Source organism: Staurois parvus, unplaced genomic scaffold (assembly GCF_062004578.1).
Source record: "Staurois parvus isolate SC_StPar_1 unplaced genomic scaffold, SC_StPar_1.0 ptg000105l, whole genome shotgun sequence".
NCBI lineage: Eukaryota > Metazoa > Chordata > Amphibia > Anura > Ranidae > Staurois > Staurois parvus.
In genome coordinates, this window is record NW_028317901.1 from 5,939,288 (window position 1) to 5,963,784 (window position 24,497).

Genomic DNA, 24,497 nt, shown 5'->3' on the forward strand with positions numbered 1-24,497 from the left:
TGCGGAACGCCGGGGATGAGGAGACTCCACCCAAGATCTGTCCCCGACAGGATCTCAGGTGCGAGCGTTTCCCGGACGGACCGGACAGGACTGCCGAAAGTGCCCACCAAGACCACAGTACAGGCAGCGACCCTCCCGACGCCGAGCGAAAGGCGAGCAAACCCCAGCTGCATGGGCTCACCACCAGACAATCCATCCCCAGGAGGCGTGGGAGGAGAGGGAGGAACGGGTGGGACAGAGAACGCAGGTGCCAGTCGATTGGAAGGCCTCCGCAGGCGTTCCTTGAGTGAAGGCCTCTCCCTGAGCCTGGTGTCAATCAGGATCAGGAAAGAGATGAGCTCCTCTAACACCACAGGCAGTTCCTTAGCTGCAATCTCGTCCTTCAGTGTGTCAGAAAGACCATGGGAAAACGCAGCCACCAGAGCCTCATTGTTCCAACCGACCTCTGCCGCCAGGGTACGAAACTCTATGGCATACTCGGCCACGGTCCGTGAACCCTGATGCATGGTCATGAGCACCTTGGCCGCCGAGGCGGAACGAGCCGGTACGTCGAATACCCTACGGAAGGCATCGACAAAACCAGAAAAACCTTGAATCACCGGGTCGTTCCTCTCCCATAAGGGATTTGCCCAGGCCAAGGCCTTGTCTGAGAGTAGTGAAATTAGGAACCCAACCTTTGACCTCTCAGACGGAAAGGCGTGGGGTATTAATTCAAAATAAATACCCACCTGGTTGAGGAACCCACGACACTGACTCGGCTCACCCCCAAAGCGCTGTGGAAGAGGGGCAGAGCCAGTCATACCTCTGGGTGCCGCTGATGCAGCCACCGAGGTGGTGGACGCAATAGGCGGAGAAGCAGCGGGAGTGACCACCGGAGTGACTACCGGCCTAATAGCACCAGGAGCAAGGTGTGCAGTGCGTGCAAGCAGAGTTTGCAACGCCTGAGCGAACTGATCCAACAGGTGATCCTGTTGATCGAGTCTGGCGACTAGCGTTGGGAGCAAAGGCGTGCCTGCACCGTCAGGGTTCATGGCACTTGTGTAATGTCAGGGCAGGAGCCGAGGAACGGACAGGCAGGCCTAACAATGTAACGCACTGGCTGACGACAACCACCACCCACAGACCGAAGTCCCTCAGGGCGCGGAGTCTAAGTCCCAGGCTGCCCTTCACCAGGGCCCCTGATGGTGGGGATGGACTTGACGCAGCCAGGAACCAGGTCGCGGCCCCCGAGACACCTCAGCTGCGGTAATGGCCGCCGCCAATGGCGTGTAGCTGGTGGAAGAAACAAAAGAGTAGTCAGACAAGCCGGGGTCAACAACAACAGGAGAAAACAGTACAGGACAGCAGACGAGAATCACAGGTCACAAGCCGGGTTCAGCAACAGAGGGTCAGATCAAAGGAGAATACAAAGAATAGTCAAGTCACAAGCCGAATCAGAATACCAGGAGAGTCACGAGAGTCAGAACAGAGTAATAGTAACACCAAGACACAAGACACAAGTGCAAAGAGCATGTGCGGGCCACAGGCTTATATGTCATCAGCCACGCCCCTCTGGGGGGTGGACCTCAGAGACCTGAAGGCATAAAAGGATTCTCATCATGCACAGCAGAATCCAAGATGGACGCCAGCACATGGAGTAACATAACCTCAGGTAAAAGGTAGGACCTTGACAGGTCAGTAGGGGGCCTCATGAGATGCCCCTGGTACCTTTTTCATAGTTTGAGTTTGCGCAATGACACAGGGGCCCCATGATCCCCTATTGCCCGGTGGGGCCCCATGAGTTGTCAGTCCACCCCTGACATGGACACAGGCTTTTATGGAGTTGAGTTTAAGATCTTTTACAAAAAAATGCCCAAAGCTCCTAAACTCCAGTTTAGTAGGCTAACATTGCACCAGAATGCACACATCAATACTGTGAAACTATGAAAACATTGTAGTGTGCTTTCATTTACAAAATGATCTCCCTCTGATGAAATGTTACAATTTATTTCCATTCCTGAGCTCTGAGGAGAACATTTTTACACTGATACATTGTATACTTTTCACTTTCTGGCCAGTGCAGAGTTCCTCTAATTGTTATTTTGTACATTTCTAAAATACCGCCAGCAAACACCAGGTGATAAATAACGAATGTGTGTTTTTTAATAAAGTGACCACTCTATAGCAGATATACTGCAACAGGGTGGTACGGGTGCGCAAAATCACGTATATCTACATGATTTTGCACTTCCAGGTACGGGGCGCGACCCACGCTGCCATTTGTGGCCGCAGCTGTCAATCACAAGGTCCCGGGCCGGGGATTACTTGCGCCCCGTGATTGCCAAGCATTTCTGACAGGGAGGAGAACTGTATCTAAACAATACAGGTCTCCTCTCTGTCAGCTCATGCACACTGCTTTGGATGGCTGTGCACAGCACAGCCATCCAAAGCAGTGTGATTACAGTGAAGCACACACACAGAGCTTACTGTGAAACAGCACACAGTTAACCCTTTGATCACTCCTTATGTTAACCTCTTCCTGCCCAGTGCCATTAATACAGTGTTAGTGCTTCTTTTTTTACCACTGATCACTGTATTGGTGTCACTGGGGTCAGTGACACCAAGTCAGTTCCCTCCAGTGTCAGAATGCCTGCTGCAGTCCCGAAGTCCCACTATAAGTTTCTGATCACCGCCATTACTAGTAAAAATAAAAATCCCAGTATCTATATCGCCATTTGTAAACGCTATAACTGTCACATAAACCAATTAGTTTACACATATTAGGATTTTTTTTTCAGCAAAGACATGTAGTAGAATACATTTTGCCCTGAATTTCTGATGAATTTTTTTTTTTTTTTTTTACTGTACATGTTTACTAGCAAAAAGTCAAAAATATTGTTTTTTTTCTCAAAATTGTTGGTCTTTTTTTTTATAGCGCAAAAAATAAAAAACGCACAGGCTATCACATACCACCAAAAGAAAGCTCAATTCATAGGAAAAACAAGGATGTAAATTTCATTTGGCTGTAGTGTTGCATGACCGCGCAATTGTCAGATAAAATAACGCAGCACTGTAACGCAAAAAATGGCCGGGTCAGGAAGGGGGGTAAATCCTCAGGAGGACAAGTGGTTAATGATTTATCTCTTTTTTTATTTTGCAGTATTTATCTCACTTTTTTAACAAATGTGCGATATTTACCTCACATTCAGTATTTTACTTTTGATGAATTGACTCTTTTATTATCTTACGCAATAATTTATGCAAATGAGTCATGTGACCATTCAGTCAATTCAGTGGGGTCAATTCACCTTTAGTGAATTGACCCCATAGACGGTACAATTTGCAAGTTGCTCCAGAGCTTAGTAAATGAGGCAAAGCTTCACTTTACAACGACTATCCATCAAAATGTCAAATATTTCGTGAAAATAGTATAAACAATCACACACACACATATATATATATATATATATATCCTTCCACCAATAAAAAAGACAACTTTGTCATTTTTATTGGTGGAAGAAGGGTATTTTGTGATTTTTTTTTTATACTATTTCCATTCAATGTTTGACCTTTATAAAGATATTTTGTGTTTACCTTAAAGTGTTACTAAACCCCGGACCCTGCACTCACTATATCTGGTCTCCCACAGTGCACAGAACATGGAAATGCAATTATTTTTGTAAATATAAACTGCTAAATACCTTTTCTCATCAGCTGTATATAGCAATCTTGTTACTTCTATTAGTGTCCAGCTGAGCACTGGTTAATCTTGTAGGAGGAGTTTTCATTCTCCTCTGACTGTCCTATGAGGCTGCATAACCCTTGACCCTCTGTCTGGACAGCGCTGATTGGTCCTGCGCCGATCACATGCACCCTTCCAAAAAAGAAACCACCAATACACACCAAAGAGAGCGTGCAGACATGCATCTACTGTTCTAACTATGGCAGATGGATTGGGGACATTAGAAGAAGGGGAGGATCATAGAAGACAGGATCAAACAGCCTTTTTACACAATGCAGAGGATTAACCCCTTAGGTTCCACAGTGAGTACAACAAGCATGATTTACTGCATATACAGACTGATTTTATTGTTGTGGATTTATAAACACTAACTTTGTTGTTCTTGATGCATCACGTGTGTCCTGTGAAAGCAGCTTCTCTTTGACTGGTATTCTAGTCAGGTATGTTCTCTTGTATTCTTACATATGCTGCAGGGACCGCACTGACTGTGAGTCAGCATATTTCTACGGTTTAAACCATTTTACCTCTTTGTTAACAATAAAACCTGACAGGGGTTCTATTCCCTCTGCACTCTATCCATCCTACTGGATATCACATGATGAGATCAAATACAGAATGGTTTCACAAAATAAATACCGCACATTTTGAGAAAATACTGCATGCAGCATTTTAGAAGTGTTTTTTAGTGAATGCCAAAAACAGTTTTGAAAAAAGAGGTATTTTACCGCAGTTCTTAAAGCAGTAGATTCTGCTTTCTAATTGAGCTCATTGTCCTGTCTACACCTGGCACCATTACTAACTTTTCTGCTAGGATGCTAGTGCTGCCTGCACCATAACAATCATTGGTTGGTGCAGTGCAGTCCAGCTGCCTGCATCCTAGCAACAAATGATGTTGTGCAGCCCAGCTGCCTGCATCCTAGCAACAAATGATGTTCAGCCCAGCTGCCTGCGTCCTAGCAACAAATGATGCTGTGCAGCCCAGCTGCCTGCATCCTAGCAACAAATGATGTTCCGCCCAGCTGCCTGCGTCCTGGCAACAAATAATGTTCAGCCCAGCTGCCTGCGTCCTAGCAACAAATGATGCTGTGCAGCCCAGCTGCCTGCGTCCTGGCAACAAATAATGTTCAGCCCAGCTGCCTGCGTCCTAGCAACAAATGATGCTGTGCAGACCAGCTGCCTGCGTCCTAGCAACAAATGATGCTGTTCAGACCAGCTGCCTGCGTCCTAGCAACAAATTATGTTCAGCCCAGCTGCCTGCATCCTAGCAACAAATGATGCTGTGCAGCCAGCTGCCTGCGTTCTAGCAACAAATGATGTGCAGCCCAGCGGCCTGTGTCCTAGCAACAAATGATGCTGTGCAGCCCAGCTACATGCGTCTTAGCAACAAATGATGCTGTGCAGTCCAGCTGCCAGCATCCTAGTAACCAATTATGCATAGTGTCATTGGTTACTAGGATGCTGGTGGCTGGGCCACAGTGTCATTGGTTGTTGTGCCAGTGTCCTACCTACCAAAGTGGAGGGCAGCACTCTCCGGGAAAAGTAGTGGAAGGCCCTCCTGGGTGGGGGGCAGGGATGTCAGGCTCTCTCTGCGGGAGGGGGAAGGGGAGGGTTGTGTTGGTCGGTGTCCATGTGGCAATTTTTGTGTTCCCTAGGGCAGCACAAAACCTAAATACACCACTGCTGCAGCTGCTGGCAGGGAACAGGCTTTTCTGCTCACTGTGGGGCTGCTTTCCAAATAAAACGACCTATAAGACAGTGGACGCCTTTTGTTTTCATACACCTGCATTTTTTTGTTAACAAAGCGTTTATTAGGCTTTTTATTCTGTCCTGAGTTCTCCTGTTTCCCTGACAGCGCCCCCTCACGATGCCCACACACACTGCCCACCATCGGAGTCTTTGCATTTTATCATCAAGCGATGTGAGCAGTTACCAGGGAAACGACCGGGAGGACGCAATGGGCGGACCAGTCCTGCTGACGTCGCAGTAGCCCGCCCAAACGTTCTCATGGTGGAAGAAGTCCCGGCTCGGTGTGATAAGTCTCAGGCAGAAGTGTCCCTCCGCCCCGACATGGAGTGCCCGCACCTTACGACCAGTGTTTGCATTGCTCCGGACTCCGCTGCCTTCCCCAGCGGCTCCCCCTCTTCGTGGTGCTGCAGCGGTGAGTGTGGTTTACTCCTCCCCGCGCTCTGCCCGTTGGGGGACGCACCGCCGCCTGCCTATAGTGCTCAGGAAAGTCCCCGGCTCCGGGCGCGGCCTAGTGGGGGAATTGTTATTGTTGATGGCAGGGAGAGCCCGGATACAGTGAGCACTGGGGGGCCCTGTGACTGTGTAATGCTTATTGTATAAGAATATGTTTCTGTGTCAGCCCTTGAAGACCGATGGATGCCACTATTACAGCGCCTGCACCTAGAGGAGGCTGACAACAACAACAAAGCCTCCCTCCAAACACGTGTACCCATCCCTCTCCATAGACTGCTAGGAGGGGACCCGCTATTGTGTGTGTAGGGGGGCAATAATGAACATGGCTCTCAACATCCTGCACCGATCAGCCCTGTCCTGTCTGTGCCGTGCTGGGCTCGTCCTGCACCGATCAGCCCAGTCCTGTCTGTGCCGTGCTGGGCTCGTCCTGCACCGATCAGCCCAGTCCTGTCTGTGCCGTGCTGGGCTCGTCCTGCACCGATCAGCCCCGTCCTGTCTGTGCCGTGCTGGGCTCGTCCTGCACCGATCAGCCCCGTCCTGTCTGTGCCGTGCTGGGCTCGTCCTGCACCGCTCAGCCCCGTCCTGTCTGTGCCAGGCTGGGGTCGTCCTGCACCGATCAGCCCCGTCCTGTCTGGGCCAGGCTGGGGTCGTCCTGCACCGATCAGCCCCGTCCTGTCTGGGCCAGGCTGGGGTCGTCCTGCACCGATCAGCCCCGTCCTGTCTGTGCCGTGCTGGGCTCGTCCTGCACCGATCAGCCCCGTCCTGTCTGTGCCAGGCTGGGGTCGTCCTGCACCGATCAGCCCCGTCCTGTCTGTGCCAGGCTGGGGTCGTCCTGCACCGATCAGCCCCGTCTTGTCTGTGCCAGGCTGGGGTAGTCCTGCATTGCTCCCCCACCCCAGGTGCAGGACAACCTGTGCCAGGCTGGGGTCATTTTGCACCGATCAGCCCCGTCCTGTCTGTGCCAGGCTGGGGTCGTCCTGCACCGCTCAGCCCCGTCCTGTCTGTGTCAGGCTGGGGTCGTCCTGCACCACTGAGCCCCGTCCTGTCTGTGCCAGGCTGGGGTCGTCCTGCACCGATCAGCCCCGTCCTGTCTGTGCCAGGCTGGGGTCGTCCTGCACCGATCAGCCCCGTCCTGTCTGTGCCAGGCTGCGGTCGTCCTGCACCGATCAGTCCTGTCTGTGCCAGGCTGGGGTCGTCCTGCATTGCTCCCCCACCCCAGGTGCAGGACAACCTGTGCCAGGCTGGGGTCGTCCTGCACCGCTCAGCCCAGTCCTGTCTGTGCCAGGCTGAGGTCATCCTGCATTGCTCAGCCCTGTCCTGTCTATGCCATGCTGGGGTCATCCTGCACCGATCAGTCCTGTCTGTGCCGTGCTGGGGTCATCCTGCATTGTCCAGCCCCGTCCTGTCTATGTCATGCTGCTGTCTTGCTTCTAAATTTAATCCAAGCCAAATTTACAAAATCCACCATCATGAAAGATGCTTCAAACGCCGGCACCTCTTTTAATTGTTTTTGTAGCCTGTACAGTAGTACGAGTCTATCCTACTTAAATGTATCATGCCTGGAGTCTGGATGAGATAGTATCAGACAAATACAATAATAATATTGCATTTATCTTAAGGTCCACTTTTTAATTATTTCATAGCAGGAGAGGTTGTGTTAGCATGCCTTTGTGTCCTCTGGCTTTTGTCATGCTGGCTGTATCAATTTTCAGCTGCTTTGAGTTCTTGTTCCCATTCTGGAGGAGCGAGGAAATCCCTAGGTGTGGGTCTGGACTGAGGATGGCAGTGGGGAGGTGACGACATGGAAACGTGCCTTTTTATTGTTACAAGTCCTTCTCTGCAATGCTTGTGGTTCCTGAATCCTGATTTCTCTGGGCGAGGCTGCTTGTAGTGGTTTTTTTTTTTTTTTTTTGCACGTTCCTGGCTGGTACCCTTCCTCCTTTGATCTGGAATTGCCATGGCAGCAGTTTTTTATTGTTGCACAGGATTTATACAGTGCCAACAGTTTGCACAGCACTTTACAATATAAAGGGAGACAGTACAGTAATAATACAATTCAATACCTGAGGGTTAGGAGGGCCCTGCTCATGCAAACTTACAATCCGATAGTTTAGGTTGAATTTGTTTTTGTTTATCACAGATATGTATATAGTGCTGACAGTTTAACACAGAGCTATACACTGACATCAGTCCTTGTCCTCAAGGAGCTTACAAAAGGTCCCTATCTCACATTCATGCATACTCATACTGGGGCCAATTTAGATAGGAGCCAGTCAAAGCAGAACCAAACCCATAGATTTGTAAAGGTTTCCCAAAACAGTAAAATAACTGTCACATTTGCTGCGCTGTCAACCAAACTGTCAAATCATCAGATGGCTGGTGTTGTAACTGATCCTGACACGTACAAGCACCATGGCAACTGCAGATTAAGCAGAGCCTAAAGTATACACATTGGGGTTTTTTTTTTTTAATTCAACCAGCAGGTTGAATAAAAGAATAAAAAATCTACCCTGTACATTTGTCCTGTACCCGCAAAAGCAATATGGATCTCCTCAGCTGTGCCATTGTATTTTGACAGCAGAGACTTCCCTCTTCCCCATCAGAATACAGTGATCATCCCTGCAGCAGCCACGGTTTCCAGCATGACCATTGGACTGAACTCACTCTAACAAATGGCATCTGTAACAACAGCGAGGGCTACACACAAATTGGAAGAATTTCGATACATGTGTACCCAGCTTTACTCACATTCATGCATATACATAATAAGGCCAATTTAGACAGGCGCCAGTTACCTACCAGCATGTCTTTTGGAGTGTGGGAAGAAACCGGTGTACCCGGAGGAAACCCACTCAAGCAGAGGGAAAATAGGCAGACTCCATGCATGTATTGCTGTGGTTGGGATTTAAACTGGTGACCCCAGTGCTGCCAGACAGAAGTGGTAACCACTTAACCACTGTTTTTATTACAGGTTTACAGACTGAGGTTTGTGACTATACACAAGGACCGGGCAGTTTGTCGATGAAGATGTAGGTGCCAATGAGAGTATTGGGATCACATTCATGTGTTGGTATAGGCATGTTCTGGTGTATACGATCGTTCAGCGGACCTGACGTATGCTCTGTTTGTTGTCTCTGCTTGTAGAATATTTGCACTTGTTGGTTACAGAAGTATGAGGCCCACTTCACACTTGAGTGGTTGTAGCTTGAAGCTAAATGCTCAACATCCAAAATTCCATGTATTGCTGTGGTGGCTGTTCACATGAGTGGTCAGGTGCCTGTAGCCTAATGCTCCAAAAGCTACAATAAAGTGGTAGTAAAGCCACTTTAATTTTTACCTACAGGTAAGCTTATAATAAAGCTTCCCTGTTGGTAAAATGAGTATCTTATATGCTATTTGGGTTTTTTTTACAGCTGGCGCAAGCGCTCTGAAGGAATGGCATACCCATACTGTTCCTTTAGAGCACTGTGCCGTGTCCCGAGACTCCCGTGCGCATGCGCGGGAGTGACGTCATTGCGGCTCAGCCAGCCAGATGGCCGGAGCTCGCGAACCCGGAAGGAAGACCGGGTAAAGATGGAAGCCTCTACAGCCATGACAGCGCACCGCTGGAGGGCTTTGTTTTAAGGTATGTTTTACATCATGTTCTAGTATGCGATGCATACTAGCACATTATGCCTTTACCTTGCAGGGGATTCTTTTTATTTTTTGGACATGGTTTACTACCGCTTTAACTACTTTTTAAGCAGAATTTGAATTTTTGGCCCCATAGATTTGAATGAGAATGCCTGAAAATGTGCAAATTGAGCCTGCTGAAGTGTTTTTTTTTTTTTTTTTAGCCTGGAAGGACTGATCCACTCCCCTTTTGTGCTCTCCAGTGGCTAAAACAAAAACACCAGATATTTGAATATACATGTAAAATGCTTGAAATACGCTTCTAAAATGCTCAGAAAAATACTAAATACTAAAGTGGTTCTAAAAGCAGAAGGTTTCTCAGCCAATGAAGAGGAAGAGTCCTCGGAGAGTGAGACTCGTGCATATCTCTGGATCGTGATGGGTAAGTGTTGGGGGGGGGGGGGGGGGGGGTTGCTGCGCATGCAAGGTTTTGTACCTTCATGCCTAGAATGCATGAAGGTAAAAAAAAAACCTTTAGCCTTTACAACCACTTTTAATGCATTCTATGCATGAAGGTAAAAAAAACCTTCTGGGTGTCTTACAGCAGCAGGAGCCGTTGGCTCCTGCTGTTATCAATCACAGCAAAAGAGCCAATGAGGAGAGAGAGGGGGGCCAAGCTGCGCTCAGTGTGTGAATGGACAATGTCCATTCACAATAGTGAGGCTCGGGAGCCAGACTTCTTGAGTGCCCCCATAGTAAGAGGCTTGCTATTGGGGGCACTTGGCAGGAGCAAGGAGCCAGGACCGCTGGTGGGGGACCCAAAAAGAAGAGGATCGGAACTGCTTTGTGCAAAACCATTGCACAGAGCAGGCAAGTATAACATGTTTGTTTAAGAAAAAAATCACAACCTTTTGGAATCACTTTAAAATAATTTTGATCAAGTGTGAAAGTAGCCTCGGGGCTCCTTAGGGAGCAGTAGAACCATGCGGTTTAGCATTTAAAAAAAAAAAAAAAAATTTTAACGACCCCTCAACCATTGCTCCTTCCGCTGGAAAGGCAGCAGCCAGGGGTATACACATGCCACAATGCTTTTCTTTTTGGCTGCAGCCGGAATTATACACCCTGCCGCTCTCAGTGGGCACGACCGAACGCAACCCGTACAAATGAATGGGGGCCACACTGAAACCGTTCACAACACACAGTAGTCCAGCAATTAAGGGGGCTAAAACAGATACAACGCCTCCTCCCTGCATGTCAAATGCTCTCTGGAGAGCAATCCAAATGTGGTTTCTGTTCAGTGAGCAGCACTGTAAACGAATCCTTAGAAAGCTGGAAGAGAGTGTAATAGATGTCTGACCCTGGCTGCGGCCCATTCAGGGGATGATGGTTTAGCATGTCCGCAGACAAGTAGGTGGGTATGTTTTCAGGGGGTCATATGGGAGGTTTTAGTCCCTGTGCACACCTGTGGGATTTGTTGCTTGATTAGAGGAAGCCCATTATTGTACATGGGGACCGATCATACCTATCAAACATGCTTCCATGCAACTTTGCAAAATGTCAGGCACTTCTGGTGCATGCTTGACCACTGTAGACTTCAATGGGAGTGCATGGAAATGCAGACGTATGTGTGAAGCGGTCCTAAGATGCCCAGGAGAAATCCATGCAAACTTACCACTGTGGGACAAGCGGATCTCTCTTGTTGTCACTTGCTATTAAATTATAGTTTGTTCTGTCAGTCTCTGTAGCTTTTTTGTGCGTGACTATTATATGTAGTTATAAAGAGTATATAAAATAATTTTAAATATGTTTTAGGCGTAGCAAAATAATTTAATTATTGGTTGTCTTTAGCCAATTCTTTGTTGCTATGGATAGCATGATGAAATGTCAGAACCTTCATTGTGTGTGTGTTTTTTTTTTTTTTCTTTTAATTTTTTTTTTTTTATGGGGGGGGGGATTGTCCTGGCGACCATTGGCTAGGACAAATACTGCTGGAAAACCAAACATGTACAGCAGGCACTGGAACAGGAGGTGAGGAATCGTCTTCCAATGAAGACAATAGTGTTATAGACAACTGCATCTATACATGGATCTAATTTCAGCCATTTTGATCAATGAGAGGCCTTGCTGGCACCACTGGAATCTATAAATCAAAGGAGCTGGGTGGAAACCATCCAGCTGAATAGTGACGACAATCACCATTTGGATATTCTGATAGCCAATGCCCATGGCTATTAGAATACAGTAGTTGGCAGGAGATATTCATGGATGGAGGAATCTGAAATATTTCTTTAGTTCATCTTGCGGGTATGGCTAGCTGCTCTTTTATTATTGTTATTATTATTATACAGGATTTATATAGCACCAACAGTTTGCTCAGCGCTTTACAATATAACGGGAGACAATACAGGAACAATACAGTTCAATACAAGAGGGATAGGAGGGCCTGATCCTGGGAGCTTACAATCTAAGAGGTGATTTCGTATCGCTTTTGTAGAGATCTCCACCTGCTTACAGTTTTTTTTTTTTTTTTTTTTTTCTCTGGGGCGCAGAAAGCAAAAAAAGAATTATATGGTTTCCTATCAGAAATGTAAGAAAAAAAAATATATGTAACAGAGTTTTGTGGTTAGTCTTTAAGGTAGCCGTTCTGAAATGGTGTTTCATCAATTCTTGGAGGATATCCTGCAAGAACACAGCATCATCATTGTTGGGAGGATATCCTGCAAGTAAATAGCATGTTGATGACTTGTTGCCATTACAGAGAGCAGCCTTCTATTTCTATTACAAAAACAGAATGGTAGCTCTCTAGCAGTGGTAAATATATATCACGTGACCATTGGGCAGAGTAGAAACTTATTTATTAAATTAGTTGTAAAGGCTGAGGGTTTTTTGCCTTCATGTGTTCTAGGCATAAAGGTAAAAAATCTTCAGTGCGCAGCTCCCCCCTCAGCCCTCCCTAATACCTACCTGAGCCGATCTTGATCCAGCGATGTGCACAAGAGCCAAGGCTCTCCCAGGTCTCTCTCTCCTCATTAGCTGAGACCATTGGCTCCCACTGTTGTCAATCACAGCCAGTGAGGAGGGATTGGGGGGCGGGGCTGAGCCCTTCTGTGTGTTCCATAGACACACAGAGGCGGCTCGGAAGCCAGCACTCATGAGAGCCCCCAGAGCAAACAGCTTGTTCTGGGGCAACTTAGCAAGGGGGAGGAGCCAGAAGTGCCAGCTGGGGACCTGAGAATAGCAGGATCAGGGCTGCTCTGTGCAAAATCATTGCACAGGGCAGGTAAGTAGGATATGTTTATTATTTTAACCGCTTGCCAACGAAATAACGTACATTTCTAGTGACAGAGCGGCTCTTCTGTGCTGGATCACATACCTAGTGCGTTATCAGTGCTTCTGGGTAGGGTGTGCATGCATTGACCTGGCTGTACTGTGATTCATTTCAGCACAAACCGATCAGTGGTTCCCGGCCAATGTTTGACAGCTGGGACCTGCTGATTGGTTCAGTGATTTCTTGGACAGATCTCTGTAATGGTAAACATCAAACAGCAACAAGATCCCTTAGTAAAATTACACACAGTACATTTAACACTTTCTTGGCACACAGTTAACCCTTTGATTCCCCTAGATGTTAACCCCCTCCTACCCAGTGTCAGGGCAAATTATTAGCACTGATCACTGTATAAGGGCTCGTTCACACTAGGCTGTTTTGCCAACGCTTGCCAAACGCCGGTCCGGCGTTTGTGGAGCGTTTTTTAACGCTCGGCAAACGCCGCATGCGCGGTTTAGTGGCGGTTGCTAGGCGTTTGCCGAGCGTTAATAACGCCCCACAAACGCCTATAATGCAGTTTGAGTGGTGTTACCGCTCCGCAACCGCACCGCAAACGCCGGCCGGGCGTTTGCGGAGCGGCACCATAGACGAGAATAGGAGGCTTCAAAGCCTCCTGACTCGTCCAGAGGCGTCCGTTTTGCCGCGACGCAAACGCTCCCGTTAGAACAGCACCATGTGCTGTAATGTGCAGAATTGGCAGAGGCGTTTGGGAAGCGGTAAAAACGCTTCCCAAACGCCTCTCTGCCGCCTGCACACAAGGCTAGTGTGAACGTAGCCTAAGTGTCACTGGTGGTGTCAGTGCCCACCCCACTATCACAGTCTCTCTGTAAGCTGCTGATTGCCGCCATTATTAGTATACAAAATAAATAATCCAGTGTATATACTTTCATTTTTAGACACTATAACTTTCAGGAAAACTAATCAATATACAATTATTGAGATTTTTTTTTTTTTTTACCAAAGGCATGTAGTAGAATACATTTTGGCCTAAATTAAGCATATGAATGAAATTATAGCAAAAAGTAAAATATATTTTCTTTTTTCATTTAATGAAAAATAAAAAAAAACCCAGCAGTGATCAAATACCAACAAAAGAAAGCTCTATTTGTGTGAAAAAAATTATATAAATTGAATTTTGCATGACCATGCCAATTGTCAGTTAAAGTTGTGCAGTGCCGCATATCAAAAAATGTCCTGGTCATGAAGGGGGCTAAATCTTTCAGAAGCCAAGTGGTTAAAAGAAAAGAAAAAACAAACAAAAAAACCTTTATAACCTTTTTAAATTAATTCTGTAAAAGTGTGGCTGTTGCCAATAGCAACCTGTCACATTCCTTGTTTTATTTGAAAAATGTAACCTGTTTGCTGTGAATAATAGCTCCACTTTTTGTATACCAGCCCACTGAGTTTTGTCATGTGTTTTTGTTTTGTTTAATATAGTATAATGTAGGTTGTTGACGTTTGTACATTATTCATTTTACCATATACTGATAACTAGGATCAGAACAATAGCTTGGGCATTCCCAAACAACCTGATGCTAGCAAGCAGGGGATACAGTTTTATGCATTCCCCTTAGTTGATGATGGTACATGATTGTCTAGTACCTTGGAGTTCAGTGACAAAAAGGTCAATGGAGGAGCTGCAGAGTTTTCTCATCTATTGAGGGACCCAGGAATTCAGATACAGTTGGGTTATACTGATGGCTACAGGAGGTTTATTTATTTATTTCAGGTACTTGTATAGAACCGTCAATTTACGCAGTGCTTTACATATACAGTGGAACCTCAACCTACGAGCGAACTAACGTGCGAGTTTTCCGAGATACGAGCAGTCGCTCGGACGATTTTTTGCTTCGGCACGCGATCAGAATTTTAAGATACAAGTTTGAGGCGCGCGCAGCTCTAAGTGTATATTTTCAAGGCGCAGGGTATGAGTCACAGCATCCCATCTCCGAGCCTTTCTCTCTCTCTCGCTGTCTACACGTGATTGAAATCCCAACTTCTAACTTTGTTGTAACCATGGCACCAAAGAAAGCAAGTGGTAGTGCGAGTACCGAGAAGAGGAGGATGATGTCCCTCGAAATAAAGCTTGAAATTGTCGAGAAGCATGAGCAAGGCATGCGAGTAAAGGAACTGGCCAAGCACTACGACCGTACAACGTCAACGATCTGCACCATCTTAAAACAGAAGGAGTCCCTAAAGAAAATTAAGCCAGCCAAAGGTGTCAAGATTATTTCAAAGCGCCGTACAGATGTGCATGAGAAGATGGAGAATCTGCTGTTGGTGTGGCTGACGGAAAAACAACTTGCCGGAGATACCGTCACCGAGGGAATAATCTGCGAGAAGCCGCGCAGTATTTTTTCAGATTTACAACAGCAAACCCCAGGCACTTCAACGGAGGAGGAATCCTTTAAAGCCAGTCGGGGCTGGTTTGATAATTTTAGGAAAAGGACGGGGATTCAATCCGTTGTTAGGCATGGTGAGGCAGCAAGTGCTGATGTAAAGGCAGCAGAGGAGTTCGTGAAAACTTTCGCAGAATTCGTCGAGGAAGAAGGATACATCCCCCAGCAAATCTTCAACTGTGACGAGACAGGGCTGTTCTGGAAGAAGATGCCGAGGAGAACATACATCACCGAAGAGGAGAAGAGGATGCCAGGACACAAACCTATGTGTGCCAATGCGAGTGGCGACTGCAAAATAAAGCCGCTACTCGTATACCATTCGGAGAACCCCAGAGCCTTTAAAGCACACAAGATAATAAAGGAGAAACTCCATGTTATGTGGAGGGCAAACCCTAAGGCGTGGGTCACCAGGCAGTTCTTTATCGACTGGGTAAACCTTGTGTTTGGTCCTTCGGTGAAGAAATATTTGAAGAACAACAACCTGCCCCTGCGAGCCCTTCTCGTCCTCGACAATGCTCCTGCACATCCACCACAGATCGAGGAAGAAATACTTGATGAGTATAATTTTGTGAAGGTTCTCTACCTTCCTCCAAACACCACCCCTATCCTCCAGCCAATGGACCAACAGGTAATATCAAATTTCAAGAAACTCTACACCAAGCACCTGTTTCGCCGTTGCTTTGAGGTGATGGAGAACACAAACCTCACCCTTCGAGAGTTTTGGAAGGAGCATTTTAACATAGCAATAGGCCTCAAAATCATCGATATTGCCTGGCAGGGGGTTACGAAAAGGACCTTGACCTCTGCTTGGAAGAAGCTGTGGCCTGAAAATGTGGCTGAAAGAGATTTTGAAGGGTTTGAGATTGAGGAAGAAGAGGAGCCAGTGGAGGAAGAGATCGTGTCCATTGGCAAGACTATAGGTCTGGAGGTGGATGAAAGAGACATCGAGGAACTCGTTGAGGAGCACTCCGAGGAACTTACGACTGACGAGTTAAAGGAGTTACAAGAGCAACGGCACACAGAAGCATTAACTGAAGCTACTTCGGAGGGAGAGGAGACAGAGCCAGAGATAAACAGTACAAAAGACCTCAAGGATATTTTGGCAATGTGGGAGAGGGTGGCAGGTTTTGTTGAAAAGAACCATCCTGAAAAAATTGCAACGAGTCGTGCGACAGAGCTTTTCAACGACACGTGCCTACGTCGTTTCAGAAACATTCTCAAAGGGAGAATGAAACAGACTTCCTTAGACATGTTTCTTAAGAAAAGGCCTTCAGCTCGAAGTGAGCAAAGTGTGGCAAAAAGGCCAAGAACTAGTGAAAGTGAAGAGAGTGATGAGAATTAAGCGAAAACAAAAATCATCTCCAAGGTAAGTAAATTGTATACAACCTTATTATATCTTCATATTTTCTTTCTATTTTGTTTTTATATAATATTAGTTATGTAAAAAGCTTTTTTCCTTATGAAATAACAAGAAAAATGAAAAATATGAGGTGCCATTTTGAGGGTTGGAACGGATTACGGCCGTTTCCATTATTTCTTATGGGGAAAATTGATTTAACGAGCGAGCATTTTGAGTTACGAGCTCGGCCACGGAACGAATTAAACTCGTAAGTTGAGGTTCCACTGTATATTATACATTCACATCAGTCCCTAACCCTCAAGGGGTGTACAATCTAAGGTCCCTAACTTACATTCACACATACACATACTTGGGACAATTTAGACAAGATCCAGTTAACCTACCAGCATGTCTTTGGAGTTTCATCAAACACTGGCAAATAGAAAAATTGTAAGACATCCCCAGTGTAATCTATCCTTTACCCAGCATGCCTCAGTGTTTGGTTCTTTAAATGGACGTGACATGGGCAAGGTGGCGATCGTGATCTTTACATCTCATTCAGTCAGAGAACACTTTGCATTCATTGAGAATGTTCATTAGTAGTAGTTCCATGGGTTTGTCACAAATAGTTATAGATCCAAGCAGCAAGAATACAGCTTTAAGCAACAGTTTAAAGGAAAACGGTTACTTTTGAACAGACTTTGTTTAAAAATTCAGAACAGCCTATTGCTTTGCCAGTAGAACAACTTTAAACCATAAATAACAATAAATAGTGCCTATGGGTTGCCTGTATTGTGATAGCTATGTCTGTCTTTCGCAATGCAGCAGTTCGTGGTCCTGGAGCTGATTATTGTTAGCTTGAGAAGGGGGGAGGGTGCATTTATTGGAGTTTGCCCCAACATGCTGATATACACTATAGTGCCAAAAGTATTGGGACACCCCTCCAAATCATTGGACGTAGGTGTTTCAATCACCTTCATGGCCACAGGTATATAAAATAAAGTACCTAGGCATGCAGACTGCTTATACAAACATTTGTAGAAGAATGGGTTGCTCCCAGGAGCTCAGTGAATTCAAGCATGGCACCGTGATAGGTTGATATCTGTACAATAAGTCTATCCTTGAAATTTCTTTGCTACTAAAAATTCCACTGTCAACTGTTAATGGTATTGTAAGCAACTGGGCACAACAGCAACACAAAGTGGTAGGCCATGTAAAATTACAGAGCGGGGTCAGTGCATACTGAAGCACACGGTGTGCAAAAGTCACCAACTGCCTGCAGAGTTAATAGCTAAGGACCTCCAAACTTTGTGTGACCTTCAGATTAGCACAACAACGGTGCGTGGAGAGCTTCATAGAATGGGTTTCCATGGCCGAGCAGCTGCATCCAAGCTTTACATCACCAAGTGCAATGCAAAGCTTTGGATGCAGTAGTGTAAAACACACCGCCACTAGACTCTACAACAGTGGAGATGTGTTCTCTGAAGTGACGAATTACCCTTTTCTGTCTGGCAATCCGATGGGTGTGTCTGGGTTTGGAGGTTGCCAGGAGAATGGTACTTGCCTGACTGCATTGTGCCAAGTGTAAAGTTTGGTGGAGGGGGGATTATGGTGTGGGGTTGTTTTTTAGAGGTAGTGCTTTGCCCCTTAGTTCTAGTGAAGGGAACTCTTAAGGCGTCAGCAAACCGACGTTTTGGACAATTTAATTCTCCCAACTTTGTGGGAACAGTTTAGGGATGGCCCCTTTGTGTTCCAACATGACTGCGCACCAGTGCAAAAAGCAAGGTCCATAAAGACATGGATGAGCGAGTTTGGGGTGGAGGAACCTGACTGGACTGCACAGAGTCCTGACCTCAACCCAGTAGAACTTTGGGATGAATTAGAGCGGAAACTGCAAGCTAGACCTTCTCATCTGACATCAGTGCCTGACCTCACAAATGCGCTTCTAAAAGAATGGTCAGACATTCCCATAGACACACTCCTAAACCCTGTGGACAGCCTTCCCAGAAGAGTTGAAGCTGTTATAGCTGCAAAGGGTGGGGCCAACTCAATATTGAACCCTACGGACTAAGACCGGGATGCCATTAAAGATCATGTGCATGTAAAAGCAGGCGTCCCCAAAACTTTTGGCAATATAGTGTAGCTATTGCCAATGGGTAAGTGGTTGCTGAAATGCCAGGACTATTGCTTTTGTAAAGCCATCACTACTTGAGAACGTACCAGTTAATGTGGCTGTTTTGGTATGCGGTGTTGCACAGTTGAGCTAAATTCGCCTATTGGCCGGGCTTATCTCAGTCTACCTTGTACAATGATGGCTCTCAGTACAGTCACATTAGCTGTTATGTTCTCCTGTAGTGCTGGCTTTACCCATCAATAGGTAAAGCTGACATTTCAGCACCCACCTCCCCAGGTCAATGAGCGTAATGGCTCTCATTGACCCGGTTGCCAGAGAGGTTTTTCAGTCACCCTGGTGGCCAGGAATTGTCCAGTCCTGAACACATAAAGTGACTGTAAAGGCAATTTTGTTATTTAAAAAAAAAAAAAAAAGAATGTCATACTCACCTGGTGGTTTTGCACAGAGCAGCCCCAGTCCTTCTCTTCGTGGGTTCCCAGCCGGCATTCCTGGCTATTCCCTCCTGCCAAGTGCCTCCGCAGCAAGCATCTTGCTTATGGTGTCCCTCGAGAAGGCTTGCTCCCGAGCTGCTGCCCTGTGTGTCCATTCACACACAGATGTGGCTCGATCCCTCCCCCTGTTCTCTCATTAGCTCACTGGCTGTGATTGACAGTAGTGGGAGCCAATGAGGAAGGAGAGACCCAGGACAGTGGAGGCTCTCATGCACATCACTGGATCAAGATGGGGCTCAGGTAGGGGGCTGCTACACACAGAAGGTTTTGACCTTCATGCAAAGAATGCATAAAGGTAAAAAAAAAAAAACGTGAGCTTTTGCAACCACTTTAACTGCCAGTACACTTTTGAGCAGAAAAGGGATAAGGAATGGAGGGGCCCTGCTCCAAAGCTTTTGCTGGGACCCCTACCACTGTAGCTATGCCACTGCAAATACAGTGCTCAGCATAAATGAGTACACCCCAACAGATATGTAAAAAAACCTTTACTTTTCCTTTCAGAATCAACATTTTCTATGGGACACTATACTACAAAATACTCTCACAAATGCGGCCATCGATTGCAAACAAGATTTGTTAATTTGCACACACAAAAAAGTATTTTTTCAACAAATTAATTCAAGGCCATGTTGCAAAAATAAATACACCCCAATGAAAGTCTTAGGCGGAAAGCTAAATTTTAGACAACAAAATCCTAACTTAAACAAGAATTCAAGTACATGTGAGTCTAATTATTCATTAAACAGGTGTCCAGCAGACAGGTTATTATAAAAGAGCGTTACTTAACAAAGAAAACCCCTTCCCATTTCATGCTATCAGCAATGGCACCACATGGAAGAGAAATGTCACAAGGCCTGAGAAAGAAAATAATTTCTTTACACAAGAAAGGTGAAGGCTACAAGAAGATCAGCAAAGCTTTACTTATCAGTCAGAATACTGTACCAAAAGTGAAACAAAAATGTAACAAATATGGAATTGCAACCATCTCACAGAGACATCCAGGCCATCCATGGAAGTTAACACCTCGACAGGAGTGTCTTTTGATTGAGAAGGGTTGAAGAAAATTTCCATGCAAGTTTACTGTAGTTGGCTACAGTAAAACTGGAGTGATTGTTTCCTATGACACAATACGGCGTACACTGCAAAGGAATGGCATGTATGAGTGTCGTCCACGAAGGAAGCCTCTCCTAAACTCCATGCACAAAAGGGCCCGTTTAATATTTGCCAGGGCCCATGCTGAAAAAGAAGATGGCTACTGGGACTCTGTACCCTGCAGTGATGAGACAAGATAAATGTTTATGGAACTGATGGCTTCAAAACTGTATGGCGTCACAAAGGTGAGGAACACAGAGAGAAATGCATGGTGCCTAGAGTGAATTGTGGTAGCAATGTCCTTCTGTAGGGCTGCTGGTGTTGGGGAGCTGCATTTTATTGATGGCGTCATGATTTCACAAATATACTCCTCGATATTAAAAGAGAAGATGGTCGTCATGCACTTTTCCAACATGACAATGATCCAAAACACACATCTAAGGCCACTGTTGCATTTCTGAAGAACAGGGTGAAAGGGATTAAGTGGCCAAGTATGTCTCCTGATCTGAAGCCAATCAAACACCTATGGGGAATTCTGAAGAGACGAGTTGAGCATCACTCTCCATCCAGCATCCAGGCTCTAAAAGAGGTCGTTCTTGAATGGAAAAAGATAGATGTTGCAATATGACATCAACTTGTGCATTCCATGCCTAGAAGACTTGGTGCTGTCCTTACAAATGATGGAGGTTATACAAAATACTAGATGTAGTAGTTTTTGTTGTGGGGTGTATCCATTTTTGCATTAACTAATTTGAGAAAAACTGAAGGTTTTGTCATCTAAGTTATATTATTAACATTGCTTTCATGTAATGAGCTAAACAAATGTTCTATAAATCTCAGTTTTGTCAAAAATTTTGGAAATTGTTCTTGTGTTCATTGAGATATTGATTAAAATCTTACTTTTCAAAAGGGGGGTGTACTCATTTATGCTGAGCACTGTATATGTAGTTTACCAAATAAGAATACTTTTGCTCCGCTGTCTCCTGTAATTCGTGGCAAATTGAACCAATTAGCCTCTCAGCAAAGAAGATGGAGAGAAGCTCAGGTTAAACAACTTGAGGCCAGCCTCCTCTAAGCCTCTCAGACCTTTTTATCTGACCTGACTCCTGTTCATCAAGCAAGGCTGATTAGCCTGAAAACTGAACTGAACCTATGCCTTACCCATTTAGCAGACCAACAGCTAAGGTGGACATAGTACCAATTCTGTCTAAAAGGCAAAACGCCGGACATATTACTGGCTAATAAGCTTTGTGACACTGGGACAGTCCTTAAACTTTATCTACATTTGAGCAATGGGAGCCTTACAGCGAACCCAGTTAACATTTTGCATATTTTCCAGGAACACTTAAAAATATGATATATTAATACAGGCCTACATATCGCCTGTATTGTCCTTGGTTTCTTATCTGGATCAGGGTTTTACACATCTCTCTACAGGCCTACATTCGATATTCTGGTTTTCAATCAGATGAATTATCTGCCAACAGAGGAACAAGATAGGGTTGCCCCATGTCCTCACTTTTGTCTGCTCTCGCAATAGAACCCCTGTCCCCGGCAATCTGTCAACACAGGGATGTGCAAGGGATTGAAGTGGCAGAATACCACCATAAAATATGCCTATTTGGCGATGATGCCATTCTTGTGTTAGCCAACCCATTCATCTCTCTCTCGTCTTATGCTGATATTGACCCTGTTTGGCCAACTCTTTTGACTTTGTTAATGAGACCAAACCTAAGGCCCTAAAGGTCTTGCCCACATTGCCCTTCTGGACCCCTTCCTTTTTGTCCTATTTAGTCAATAATCTCACTTCACCAGTCACTCTCTATCAGTCAACTATTCCAAACTGTTAACCTAGGGAAAACACTACATATCCTGATTGGACAGGATCACAGCAGTGAAGAGGACATTACCCAGAAATAAAAAAGGAGGGGAGTAGAGCAAGGAAGAAATGCGGATAAAAGAAAACAAATAGATCGATCCTTCTTGCTTTTTTTTTTTTTTTTTAAAAAACTGGGGTTTTTTTTTTTGGTTTTTTTTTTAAAGCTAAAAGCTGGTATCAGTATTTTTTTCTTTCTACTCCAAGAAGCTAAACAGTGTTATCTTGTGTCCATGCACACTATTCTTTAGACTAGTAGCATTTTCCAAGCTTCATCGTTTAGGAGCAGAAAACATTTTTTTCTGAAGAGTTTTTGGGAGTGTTTTTCATGCAGAAAAAAAAATACTGAACACTCCTAAGGCTCCAGGCACACTTCTCTTCCTTTTTTTTTTTTTTTTTTTTTTTTTTTTTTTTTTTTAAGCTAAAGAAATGCTGGATAAAAAATGCTGGTAACTGTTCCTTGCAAAAACACTCCAAATATGTCAGATTGCGAGGGCATCTCCTGTGCACAGCCCTCTTCAGATCACCCCACAGATTTTCAATCTGATTCAGGTCTGGGCTCTTCTGGTGAAGCCATTCCTTTGTTGATTTGGATGTATGCTTTGAGTCGTCATGCTGAAAGATGAAGTTCCTCTTCATGTTCAGCTTTCTAGCAGAAGCCTGAAGGTTTTGTGCCAATATTGACTGCTATTTGGAACTGTTCATAATTCCCTTTACCTTGACTAAGGCCCCAGTTCCAGCTGAAGAAAAACTGCCCCAAAGCATGATGCTGCCACCACCATGCTTCACAGTATGTATGGTGTTCTTTTGATGTGCAGTGTTGTTTTTGTGCCAAACATATCTTTTGGAATTTATGGCCAAAAATTTCAGCCTTTTTTTCATCAGACCAGAACACATTTTTCCACATGCTTTTGGGAGACTTCAAATGTGTTTTTGCTAAATTTAGCCATGCTTGGATGTTTTTCTTCGTCAGAAAAGGCTTCCATCTTGCCACTCTACGCCATAGCCCAGACATATGAAGAATATGGAGATTGTTATCACATGTACCACACAGCCAGTACTTGCCAGATATTCCTGCAGCACCTTTAATGTTGCTGTAGGTCTCTTGGCAGCCTTCCAGACCAGTTTTCCTCTCGTCTTTTCATCAATTTTGGAGGCACATCCAGTTCTTGGCAATGTCACTGTTGTGCCATATTTTCTCCATTTGAGGACTATCTTTACTTTGTTCCATGGTATATCTAATGCCCTGGCAATTCTTTTGTACCTTTCTCCTGACCAATACCTTTTAACAATAAGATCTCTCTGATGCTTTGGAAGCTGTCTGCGGACCATGGCTTTTGCTGTAGGATGCAACTAAGAAAATGTCAGGAAAGGCCTACTAGAACAGCTGAACTTTATCTGAGGCGCTTTAAATGATGGCAGGTGTGTACGGACTCCTATTTAACATGCTTTTGAATGTGATTGCTTAATTCTGAACACAGTTACATCCCCAGTTATAAGAGGGTGTGCACACTTATGCAACCACATTATTTTTTAGTTTTTTTATGTTTACTCCCCTAAAATATTTCAGTTTGTTTTTCAATTGAGTTGTACAGTTTATAGGTCACATTAAAAGTGGAAAAAGTTCTGAAATCATTTTGTCTTTATCTCATTTTTTTACATCACAGAACCCTGACATTTTAACAGGGGTGTGTAGACTTTTTATATCCACTGTAAATGTTGAGTTGTACAGTAGAATATCTGTTAACCATATGCAGCCCTAACATGACCCATATAATGTTCCCTGTACATGCCTGTCCCACACAGACTGCACTTACTGGTACTCCATGTTTCTTCATTCTGGATATCAGACTCTTCCTGGGTATGCGATGTCCCATCACAAAACACACTTTGATTTGGCAGCATCACAGAAAAGTCCACAATTCTCTGCTCCTCTCACGTTCCTTCTTATGACTTCCATTGTCAAGTTATGGGTCTGTTTTACCTGTCTTGTTTTAATTTTTGTGGATTTTTTTGGTTTCACAGCCCCTCATTGGTTTAGGATTGGTGTTCTTTTGGATAGAATCATTCCCTTCTTCCTGCAAGGCAGCGTTCTTCTTTGTCCTGGTCTTGAGCATCAGGGTAATTTTTTTGTAGCTTCCCTTTTAGTCATTAGCAACTTCCCCTGTCTTTCAGGGGATTACACTTCAGTTTTGACATTAATCCTTTTAGGTGGTCTTGAATTACAGACATTCCTTTAATTGTTTTATGTGGGCCTGTCGGTGGCTGCTGCCCACCCCTCAGTTGGACTGTTTCTGGACATCCCA

At 45.1% G+C, this 24,497-nt stretch overlaps 1 protein-coding gene across 1 annotated transcript in view; it reads left to right on the plus strand.

Moving 5' to 3' along the window:
• Positions 1-5,704: 5,704 nt before the first annotated feature.
• USP3 (ubiquitin specific peptidase 3) overlaps positions 5,705-24,497 on the plus strand; it is a 54,905-nt gene continuing 36,112 nt past the window's right edge. Inside the window, exon 1 of the mRNA XM_089671437.1 lies at positions 5,705-5,879. Within this exon, the coding sequence (XP_089527563.1) occupies positions 5,726-5,879 (154 nt within the window). The 5' untranslated portion in view covers positions 5,705-5,725. The remainder of the gene's footprint in view (positions 5,880-24,497) is intronic.